Here is a 12,542-nt window from a genome sequence, read left to right as displayed (position 1 = left end):
AAATGTACCCACAAATTATAGGCGTATATCTGTTTTGCCCGTCTTCTCGAAAGGGTTTGAAAAAACTGTGGAATAAAATAAATAGTTTTTTCGACAGGACAGGCTTTATTTCTGATGCACACTCTTGTTTCAGAAAGGGAAGATGAACTATTCAGAATCCGCTCTGTGAGCCCTCAAAGAACCCATTTTTAAAAATGTTGAAAACCGGCTGATAACCCTTGGATTGTTCATTATTTTGCCAAAGCTCACTACTCTCTACACCAACCTCATCAGCAATGGAAACTTTATCTTGACAATAGGTCGCAGTGCGTGAGTATACAGGTCACATGTCGTCGTCATTGTGAATACTACATGGCGTACCGCAAGGGTGCGTGTTAGGGCTTCTTTTTTTTATTTAGTGACACTTTGTGATCATTTAGCAAACTGTAAAATTCGCTAAATATCCTGATGACTGCATCATTCGCCTATCTGGTTCCGATACAAATAGCTGAGCAATCAGATGCAATCAAATTCTTGAAAATCTAGACCATTGGACGAAGTGAAACAAACCTAAGATTAATCCCCAAGAAACTAAGGTTATGGACACGCAATTAAGTGTGGCGGACAGGCAATAGAAGTAGTTAACCACAACAAGATTCTTCGCTCTACATTCTCATCATATTTAAGAGAGCACGTTGTTGGGCGAGTTTGTCGTACATACTTAAAGAAGGGAATTGCGCTAAAAAGACACGGACGAGAAAGGACATGGACGGGCGCAAACTCGCGACTGATTTTATTCAGAAAGAACACAAATATATATATACCTAGATGCTTATCCACTCATTGCCTAAGCGCACATGCCAGGAAAGTTTTCTCTTTCTAATACAATTTGATACTAGAATCGCTTACGCATTCATCACCTGACTTGTCAATGAAAAAAGCCTCTGCGAGTTCACGTGCTACCTCGTTACGACTGCGCCTTAAGATTTTGGTTCTAGCCAGCAAAGGCTGGAATGCTTCCATCATATTTTGCCATCATATTTACATGGTATTTTCATTTTGAAAAAATATCCAAGAAACTTTCCGCGTTAACTGAAGTAATAGCAAGGAATTCTGCGTTTCTCCCAATGAGAATAAAACTTCAGATATGTCACACTTTATTCCTTTGACAAGTAAATTATTGCACTATGGTATGGCTGACAACAACCAAGCAAAATTTCAACAAAATGCTAGTTTTGAAGAAAAAGTCTATCCGTCACATGTTTTGTCCGGACTACTTATTTCGCACATTACATTTGTTTCAGAACCACAATATTGTACATGTGAAACAGAGGTATGAACACGGACTTTTAAGCTTACATCGCCTCTCTTCCGCCAGCTTTCTGTCCTTTATAGCAACACTGCTCCATTACAGCACCAGTCTACCATCTTAAAAACACCATTCAAAGACAATTTGTTAATTCCTTCTTTCCGCGCCTATTACAAGTTCCAGCTTTTGCTCCCCAACCTCTCGCCCATCTTAAATGTGTACTCGTATATCAACTGCCCAAAACAACTTCAACTACTGCAGCATTCCTCCAGTTGGCGATTGTATATTTGTGCCCAAAATATTCCTTGATGTTTGCATTTCTCTCGCTTAGATGCCTGATCATTATTTCATCTAATCCGCGCCTTTCATTTTGCCACGGACGAGCGAGGGCGAAGTAGGGGAAGTGAAAAAGAGGTAAGTTGGGTCGGCTGGACGGCAGATCGTTTGCACCTTTACCTCAACACCTATGCGAAGACCAGAGGTGTGCCACAAGGTTTTGTGCTTTCGCCACTTCTTTTCAATACGCTGATGTGCGACATTCCCGCACACCCTGACGTTACAGTGAATGTTTCCTCAGACAACATAGCCTTCTTTAACTGACATTCAGGTGTTTCACGCAGTGTGAGAGCCACGAACTCCCTACCACCGCTCCCCTGGCCTACATCACCCTGTGACGCATCCCAGCAGTCCGTTCGAGCAGGTCGGAATTGATATTAAGGCGGAAGCCTTTAATGTCTCATCGTTGTAAGCAGCAGTTGTCGACAGAAAATGTCACGCTTTTCAATTGGTGGAAACGGTCGTGACGTCACAGTGCGCGAATTTCAAACGGGGCCAATTGTACTTTGGCTAGTATCGTATAGTGCTGCTCCAAGTGGGACTGAGCTTAGTTAATTGCTTAATTGCCCAATTAGCCTAATTAGCTTTACTAGTCAGGCCATATAAATAAATAAAACCGATTAAGAAATCAGTCGAGCTCAGGAATCGAACCCCGGTCATCGGCGTGAGAGACGAGCATGCTATCCACTCCGCCATGCCAACTCGATGGTTTTGAATGAACAAAGGCGCGTCTAGTGAATACGGTGTCTTCACTCACTCTCATCCTCCTCCATTCCCTTCCGGCTATGTTTAGGTGTCCACCGACAAATGAGAGACAGATACATTTCCTTTCCTCAAAAACCAATTTACCGACGAGCGAGGCGTAGAACCGAATGGGCGATGGCGTTCTATGGACTCCTTGGCAGCGTTGCAAGACGCTGTCGCTTTCCACTCTTAGGGGCGAAGCTTAAAATCTTAACCACACATCAGTGACCACACTTTAGGTCAAAAAAGTGCCCCCCTGAATTTTGTGAGACAGTTACTGCGTAATTTCCTTTCCTCAAATACAATTTTCATTTTCTTCATTCACGCTCCTCTTTATCTATCTTCTTTCACTCCCACTTCCTCCCTTCCTCTACGGTGCGGTTCAGGTGTCCACCGAGATGATGGAGAATTACTGCGCCATTTCCTTTCCTCAAAAAGCGTTGCGTTCAAAGGGCAAGGCATCGCGCTGAACGGGTGATGGCGTTCCGTGGACTCCCTGGCAGCGCTACAACGCGCTGTCGCGTTCCACTCCTAAAGGCGAAGCTTAAGCGTCATTAATTAGCAGTTAATTAGTATTCAGGCATTACTCAGTAATTAACCATTGATTAGTGATTTGTCATCACTTAGTAATTAGTACTCAATTATATGTGACGCCACCAGTGCCACAGAAACAGCGAAGGTGGTGCGGAAAACGCTTCCGCCTCTACCCACTTTAGACCGTCAAAGCGCCCCCTGAATTTTTCTGGGACCTTTTCCCAAATCTCTAAATTTCAATTGCTGCATCGTATTATGTGCGGCCAACCTTACACGTTATTGTGAAACGGCCGCTCTACCATCGGCCACCGCGCATCAAGTGTCGCTATTTCTTCTGAACTCTGCCCTCTTACGGCATGGACCATCTCGAGTGGTAATCAGTGACCGCGGCTGCCAATTCAGGGCCGATATCGTTGAAGAGCTGCTACGTTTTCACACAGTTGCTTACTGGCACTCAACGCCATATCACGCACAGACAAACGATTTGATGGAACGCATAAACAAAACGTTGACCTACATGATTGCCATGCATGTGAACTCTCAACATAAGGACTGAGACAAAATACTGCCTTTCATCGCATACGCCTTCAATACCCCAACTCATAAAGCGACCGCTTATAGTTCATTCTGCCTCTTGTACGCTCGCCCGCCGCGCTACAGCCTGAACACCATTTTACCGTTTTCTAACAGTGACAACCTCTGTAACGCCGAGATCCTCTCTTTAGCTCAAGAAGCTCGTCGGATTGCCCGCCTGCGGTCCGTTGCTTCACATGAGCGCATCATAGACCGCTACGATAGCCACCACCGGCATTTTATCTACGCTCCAGGCGATACAGCCTGGGCTTGGCACCCAGTCAGGCGCCGGGGCTTGCATAAAAAGCTACTGACCCACTACGATGGCACTTACGTGGTTGTGGCCAAAATTAGTGGCATCATATATGAGATTTCACGCCTCACCGCATCCGGTCGCCATTCCGCGAAAGCAACTATCGCATGTTGCGCGTCTGAAGCCATGCCACTCTCAAGACGCAACATAACTCGCCGGTCAGTTTTGGCTGCGCAGGCCCAGTTAAGGCCCTTTCCTGATATCCAGGGCAGGGTCTCTACTGCGAATAAGGTTACACCGGGAACTGAACAGTCTTGTTTACTTTGTGTAAGTGGGCAGTCGTGTCCATAAAGTCAGGAAAATAGTTCAAACCGAGACAGTATGCGGAAGAAAGCCAAGTGTGATATGAGCGTACAGATACCCAACCGGACAGTAACCTGTGAAACGCCACATTGGGCCTGCAGCTCAGGACTTCTCACTAGCAAATTCCTGTCAGCCTTCGCTTATTATTGCGCTAAGCCGGTAAGCATAGGTCCATGAAATTTTTGGGTGTGATCCAACTGTTTCAGAACCCTGCCCCTCGCCTTCACCCGCCATGCCTCTACAGGCGATGCTCAAGCCTCAGCAAGCCGGTCGCCAGGAGGACTCCACACAACTACTCACTGTGCATACATTGCTTTGCGGCCGGCCACATCCTGTGCCTCTTTCCGTGCTCTGTTTCGGTTTCCGCGGTTTGGCGATCGATGCTCCACGGCCGTGGCCCGGCCAGCACCCGCAGACCATCGACTACGCGCGTCAAGAGGAGTATGTACTGGACCACCTGCCCGGCTAAACATTGCCGTCACCCTCTCGTTTCGAGTCGCCACGCCGAGGATACGAAGCCCCCGTTAGCCGCGATGTTCCAGCCCACCTACAGTAAAAATGAAGAAGACAATTTTTGGAGGCGTAGTCGCTTTTCGGCGAAACGACGAAGATCCCCTGCCAACGACGCTGCATGGTGATTATTGTGTAGTCAGCAAACCACAACATAAAAGCCGACCCCTTAGACCACTCCACAACAACTCGACAGAACTTCAAAACGACGCTGCTCCTCGAAGTAGTTACAACCTTGCGTACCAGCTGCGATCCGATCATCCCGAGAAGCCGAGTCCAGACTACAAAGCCAGCATGCTATTAGAGGAGTGGCTATTGACCGCCACACCGTAATTGTTTTCGTGAACATTGATGCCAGCTACCCTGTCTGTGCGGCCCGTTCGACACACAACTAAAGAAGCTCACGGAAGAATAATTGCCCGCAAATCCGCTACGCTTAAGGCCACGTTAATAAGCCCTCGGGGCGACGTGCCACAAGATCGCGAGTAATAGGACAAACACATCAAAATCAGAGGATCATAATTGTTCTGCAGCACCGCTGTCCCAAGTGCTTTGGGCTTGGAGCTCTTGACTGAGCATCAAGCCTCGCGCACCTTCAGTGTAAGTTCATTTTTATTTTTGGGAGACGAAGTTGTACCACCTGAGAGCAGCCGCGCAAATTCTCTCACCCTGAGTGCCTTCAATAAGATGTGAGTGTGCCGCTCCAGTCACACATGATGGTCTTCGTATGTGCACACGCTGCCCGAATCACTAAAGTAACGAACAGGCACTACTCGAACGCGCAATTGGCACTGCAAAGTGCACCCTACATAATATTCAACCCAATGTGCTGGTAGCCTAATTTAACCACGAATACCAACTCCTCAACAAAGGCTGTACCATTCGTTCATTGGATGAAATCACCTAGCTAGGCAATCATTCGCCCTCTCATACCTGTCGTCAGGGGCTCCCTTTACCAGAAACTCGGCGTCGTTGGCTCCTGGCCTTCCCAGGCGCACACAAGTCCAAATCTGTGGCCTTCTCAATTACAACGACTTTTCATCCTCATCAAAGCTGCGGCAGAAAGCTGCGGCAGAAAGAAGAGCCGAGCACCAGGCCAGGGGAAATCTTGTACCCATTAAACAAACCGATGGGTACCCGGCGGTACTGGGGATCGAACCCAGCACCTCCCGAATGCGAGGCGGATGCTCTACCACAAGGCCACGCTACGGTTCTGCATGTGTTCTGCAGGTTCTGCATGTGTACAATCAAAGACCACAAACAGCCAAGCGCTAAAAAACAAAATTTTCATATCTGTGTTACAAATCTTTAGTCTGTTAAGGACTATCGCATATCGGTTGCGCTACCAAAATTTCCGCCATCCTCCGAGTAAATATAGTTGACAATAGTTTTGAACCACTTTCAAGTCATGTCCACAAGCGGCTGTGAAGAAAGCGAAAGAGCATGGCAGGAGCACAAAAAGCTACTGAGAGCTACTGGAGTCGGCGCGAAAAAACGCAAGTGCAAAACTCCCGAAAATATCCAGAGATTATTATTTATATCAAAAGTTCATGAGAAATCATTTATCAACAAAAAGAGTAGCTCGTCAAAGATAAGTGAAACACGAATCTTGTTCATATGTCCCAGTTAAAGAGTGCAATATTATTTGCACATGTAGCTACAGCTATCATCAATTTAGTGGTGCGCATTTGGTTGAAAACCGGGAGGCTGTAAAAAAACACTTATTTAACCCACAAGCATGTATACCATCTTCTACAGGAAGAGCGTTACACGCTGCCTGCAAAACAGGTCGAAATGTTTATTGCGATACAATCTTTTTTTATCACTTCTTTAGAGCACTAGACGAAAAATAAAGTCTGCTCTAAATAATATTATATTCGATCGTCATTGGCCTAACTACGTCCACTGCGCGGTGAAGGCCTGCCTAATGTACTTCTTACTAACCTTCTCTAGTGCTTGCTTATACGTGTTTCATAGCCTTGTGTATTTACGAGTGCAACGTGAAAACGCAGTGTAACAGAGGCTTATCAGGATGGTCGTGCGTGCCTTACGTCTCCAGGATTAACTGTAACGAATGGCAAATAAATTGAGACTTGTGTCAAAAGCGTACCTTTAAGGCGTCTGCCACTTCATGGTGGAGTTTCCGTGGACCTCCAGGAGGACCAAGCTTCCCCAGGGCTTGGGGGGTACAGCAGACCATCAGCGAAAAAAGTCCTGCTAAACCAGACATCCCAGTTTCCAGAAGAGTTCACTGCACCGATGTAGGCACCTCTGTATTCTCCGTCACATGCGCTGTAGCAGTGGGGAGCAACGCGGGTATAATATGCAGCGTCGCATGGCTCCTCCAATGTTATTGGCGAAGTTTACAAGCAATCTAATTTCCTCATGACAGTGATGTGCCTGACAGTTCATCAGAAATTTGCAGTGACTTTTTGGACACAAGTGGCAGATTTATATTTCGCTTGCGCCTCCTTTCACATTGTGGAGGAACTACACATTTGGCGGGCGTAAACCATTCCCATGCATGACAATAACATTCATGCCTACGAAGTACGGCAGGCCTGGCTGGCTCTCTCTATATACCGGGTGTTTCACCTCAGGTGTGCTGCAATTTTAAAAAATAAGCTTTTTGAGTTAGAAGAGCATTTTTTGCGCCATAGCATTTTCAACAGCGTAGTGAATCATGATGCAGTTAAGCTGTGGTAACAGTGGGCTGGTTAACTAATACTGAGGAAAATAACTTTTTAGCTACTACTATTAGCCTCATTATCTATTAAGAGGCATGTAGGCCGCTCTAAGTAATATTCATATTATTTCTTAGAATTTCGGAAACGCAGTTACCCTTGGTGCTCCGTCCAAGCAAATTTTGAGTGCCTCGCGCCAAAATACCTGCGCTTTCCGAAAACAGGCAAAAGAACCCCTCGAGAGCACGTACCTCACCGAAATAGGTCACAGTGCCAAGTATAATTGCGGTTTTGAAGTTCTAAACTTCATGGATACTACTTACGATGGACCACATGCATTTCAATAACTCAAATCTAAAAAATAGAAAATAGTAAGAACTGATCTATTCATATTAATTAACCAGCATAGTAGCTAGCACGTCTTACTTGTATTCTGACGTTCTACTCCGCTGACAGTTCTATCACGAAGAAAGGTCCCCTTCTAACACAAACATTATATTTTTTTTAATATTGCTGAACAATCCAGGTGAAGCACCCGGCATGTCGACCAATCCAAGCGTTTTTCAACTCCAGCTGTTGTACTAGAAAAGGGAAGTGAGGTTTTGCGACAGTTGATGGCTTTCATTATTCCTTGATTTCATTTATTCTCATGGCAGGCCCGTATATACGGCAATTATACAATGAACCCTAAAACGGAGCCCAGAAAGTAAAAACAACAAAACGCAATAAATATTGAATCCAAGAGAAAATTTCACTGAAGTAGTCTTCGGTAGTTATACAAAATCAAGCAGTTCGATAAAAATTCATTATATGATAAAACACTGCTGAGTTTACTTGCAAAGTTGCTGTTTCATTGTGTTATAACAGTGGAGTCTGGTTGCCTGCTGCATTTATTAATGGCCCAAACAGAAAAACGGAATTTAGCGCAGTCAGTTCGGACTACCGTCATTGGTACTTACAAGCTGTGACGATGCCACGATGCTTCTTCTGTTTTAATTGCAATAAAATTTGACTGTTTCGCACCTTGTGGTTAGCAATCAGACAAATAAACTTGAGCATATAAGATTTATTCCTAAACCATGTTTGCTGATAGCATGTTTACACGAGGAAGTTAATCAATCAGAATGCCGATAAATAAATATAAACCTTGATCCCACACGCGGAATCATTTCAGCTATCAGCAGTTATAAGCAATATGGGCCCGGATCATTTTTTTTGTATGCGAGGATTGGCCTTCATGGATTTATAAACTACGTTTTCGTTTCAGGAAGCGCACTGTAAATATTGCACCTGAAGATCAATGGTATTTGTCAGGACCTAATTCATTATCGATGTTTGAATTCCAGTCTAATTTTGAAGCAAACGCTACTCCAATGTATTTGTAATTGGCTGATCATATCTGATCGGTTGTACAGCTGCGCTAGGATATTGTTTTCGGTATTGTAAATGCTATAAAAGCAGATTTATTCCGATCTTTTGCCACTAGCAACCTCTCATGGCATCCATATATTTTCGCAAGTTGATATTTAGCTCTATGTGACCTTCATGAGTAGTAATTTATATATAAATCATTGTCATCTGCTCAAGGTTGCACCTTTTACCTTTTAGCCACAGCCCAGTGAATTCTAAAAAATGAATAACATGGGAAGACCGAGGATACTGCCTTGGTCAACAGCGGGATTGACTGACTGATCACAATGTGCTAAAGACGTGAGGTAGATTTGACGCGCAAACAATTTGCTGATCATTTGATTCTAAATATTCAACCAATTTATATTATTAGTTTAGGGTGCAAATATTTATAAAACGCTTTTACAAACTCTAAAAATGCTGTCTGTATGCGAAAATACTTCGCTTGCATGTGTCGCTAACTGGCACATAGAAATCAGGCACGGTTTCTAGGATTTGTAATATACGCAATAAAATGACGGCATAAGATGGCGGAACCCTTCGGCTAGCTACAGAGCATGTAGTCCTTTCAGCATTGCGAAACCGTCTGCATTGTAGTATTTTACCCAAAGGAACTTAAGCCTGAAGTGAAGAGTTGATTTTAATGGCGCAAGGGCGTCTTTTGCAAAAGAGCACCATGGATCAGGTTTTTTTTTTACGCAAATCGGTGTCAAACAACCATTCTTCAAGCGTTTAACTCTATAGAAGGCGAGCACTACGCCAGGGGAAAGCTTTTGACTATTAGAAACGGGTGCTTACCCAGTGCAGTGTTTCAAATCACACACCTCTGAAACGTCTAGCCCACCGACACCGTTAAAGTCTAAAGTGATCACTTTCGAGCCACGTCGCACTGCAACATCCAAGACACACATGTCTTCCACAGGCGCATAGGTACTGCATATAAAATGATAATGCACCTGACGAAATAATTTAGTAATTGAGAAAAAAGCAATATCTAATTTGGCAAGCAGTTATGGGGGAGGATAAAAACAATTGCGGAATATGTTGTTGCATAACGCGATTTTTAAAAGGGTATAATCTAAAGCATTATAACCCGAATAATAACTCTTTGGATTCTGGGAAATGTAAAACCAGAAAACGAAAGGCGCAAATTTTTTTATTTCTGTTCACAGCGCGATATGCCTCCGTCATCGAGAAGCTTTCGCTGAGATTAGCCCGACATACAAGGGACTGTAGGTTATAAGTACTCAAATTCCTGCTGCATCCGGCTTGCACGGGTTTTACTGCCTCTTTGTTTATACCATAGCTGCAGACGTGTGTTGAGAAAGCGATATACACGAATCAATCATTAACGAACATCATATGCTGTATGAGTCTGTGCTCCAGGTTCATCCTACGTTAAATGCGGCGAAAATGCATTCAGGACGCCGGGCGAGCATTAAAAATCTTGTCTTCTTCCAAGGAACACGAAGATGACTAATTTCCCTCGTTACTGATGTCTCGTGTGCTACCCATTGTTTGAAAAAATTAAACAAAAGTTAGTGGAATTGATGGGGCCGCACCTGTCGCAGGAAAGAGTTAACTGAAAGTCAGTGTAAGCGCAGTTCCTGGACAATGCGCTTGGTTAACGAGATAATGGTGATGAAGTCTCTTCGTTGAAATGAAACCAAGTCTTAAGCGCTAGCTTTCCTAAGGATAAAACAGCTAACTAAAACTGAAACAGGGCAAAACTCGGCGGGTTCTAAAATTATGAATGTCTGGCAGAACTCAATTACACACTTATTTTTACTGCTTGCTAAGCTACAATGAAGGCACTCTAATTAAACTTTTTAATAACAAATGAAGACCACACGACCGGCATACCGCACGAAAAAAAAGTTACTACGCTGGCATGATTTTCTGCGCTAACTTCCACAAGACTGCACAAGAAGCAGCTACAGAGACGAAGCAGGAGCAATCAAAGGTTAGTTTCAGGTGGAAAATAAAATGGTAGTGAAAAAGGTGTTTGGGGCACAACTTTCATTTTCTTGACACCATCTGCTGTGCAGAGCCTATTCGCGGGATTCTGCAAATTCCATTTCTTTTTGGACAGTGTATGTGATGGATTCTCGGTGTGTCTATCATATTGACGGATTAGAAGTGCTCCGAATTTTGTCTAAACAGCTGAGCTTGACATTATTTGTGCCATGGGCATTCTTTGTGCTATTAATGCTTGTTTGTTGAGTCCTCATACTCGTACAAGCATGCGTTTGTTTTAGTCCCTAATAAGGCAACGCTTGGTTAGCCGAGTATAGTTTGTTCTACTTCATGTCCCGCACAAGCTGGAGCAGGAACCAGCTTCCGTCGGGCGTGGCTCTGGAGGTCACATGACACCACAACCAAATGAATATTCCTGAGAAATATAAAGTGCACCATAGTAATTTAATTTGGTTAATTTAGTTGTCATAAGTAATTAGTTTTCTCACGTCAATCGCCATTGGTATCATCCTCTTTACCTCAGTAAACATGGCACATTCCCACGCGTGGAGGTTGGCCCAAGTACGATGGTGAATGGTATCCTAATGGCGCAATAGCCATCTTTATTCCTCGAAATAGCTGTTTTGCTCGCGCCCAAGTTATGGTAAGTTGTCTACATTTATTGAAGCATCCCCATGATGTCCGGTGAAGAAATCTGCGGCCAGCTGACGGATGCTTTAGTTTAGCGAGGCAGCCACGAACGCTCAGTCTCCAAGCTGACACCACTTCGTCTTCCGAACGCTGGCTCGTGAGATGGCGCTATTGGGCTTTCCTCCTAGACCGTTCGTCAATGAAAACAGAATGAAACAGATGAAGCAAAGGCGGATTGGGGGCAGTTGAGAGCAATGATGCCACTATGTACTAACTATTGACACATATGTACAGTAAGTCGAAGTACTAGTCGCAATCTGATGACTAATCAGGCAAAATGACAAACCCAGTTCAGGATGTCACGCTTGAAAGAAACGTAACGGTCGGCCAGTACGTACCGCAATGATGGGATGCGTCAATGCGAAAGCCCTTGTAGGGGCGAGCGTACAGTCTGCAGTTGAAACTTCTGAATATGGACGGCACAGCAGAGGTAGCAGTAGCTGATGTGGACTGTATTATTTCAGAGAACTCGGCATGCACAGGCTCTTAAGGCTTTGACTTCAAAATCTAGAATAAAGGAATTAAGCAGCATGACAGAACTATTTGAATGGAAAAAAGAGACTAATGGCAAAAGAGTAAATGTGGCTGGTGCCGGTAAAGCATGAAAAGAAGGCGGCCGGGGGGGGGGGGGGGCGGAATTTTGGAGCCAAGGGCTTGTGAGAAATGACAGCAGGAGGTTAAGGGCATAAGCGAAAGTGGAGCGTTCACTGAAACAAAGAAAAAACATGAAAAGGAAAGAAAAAACTTATTTGGGGAGGGTGGTCTGATCATGGCGGAGGGGTAGAGTGAAAGGAACGATCAAGGGGAATATGAAGTTGTGCGAAAACCAGCTTTATTTTTTTCTTGGTCTGATACCAGGTGTATGATGTTTCAAAAAATTATGCCAGTGCCGAAGTCTACCTGAGAAATTCTGTTCCCCTCGATGTGTTCATCTCTGATGTTTGTAAGGTTTTAATTTTGTGGAGTAGGAATGCCTCTCTGTATTTTCTATCCGTTGCAATATTTGACACCGGATGAATAACTATTTTAAGTTCATTTATTGAAGCTCTAACCATGTTGATTGTAATGTTAGAAGACTGCCTTCTGTGCATTTACTGTGTCTGCTCGATGACCATTTACTCGCGCTCATGAATTGTCCGGGTTCTCCGGTATATATATATATATATATATATATATATAT

General features: G+C 44.2%; 1 protein-coding gene across 1 annotated transcript in view; it reads right to left on the bottom strand.

Annotated features, from left to right (window-relative positions):
- Positions 1-6,801, bottom strand: part of LOC149325541 (uncharacterized) — a 32,758-nt gene extending 25,957 nt beyond the window's left edge. The window contains exon 1 of the mRNA XM_089564329.1: positions 6,712-6,801. Within this exon, the coding sequence (XP_089420455.1) occupies positions 6,712-6,801 (90 nt within the window). The remainder of the gene's footprint in view (positions 1-6,711) is intronic.
- Positions 6,802-12,542: the final 5,741 nt, after the last annotated feature.

Source organism: Amblyomma mixtum, chromosome 10 (assembly GCF_055824585.1).
Source record: "Amblyomma mixtum isolate Tamu chromosome 10, ASM5582458v1, whole genome shotgun sequence".
NCBI lineage: Eukaryota > Metazoa > Arthropoda > Arachnida > Ixodida > Ixodidae > Amblyomma > Amblyomma mixtum.
The sequence above is the reverse complement of the archived record's forward strand: the minus strand, read 5'-3'. Positions and strand labels throughout refer to the sequence as shown.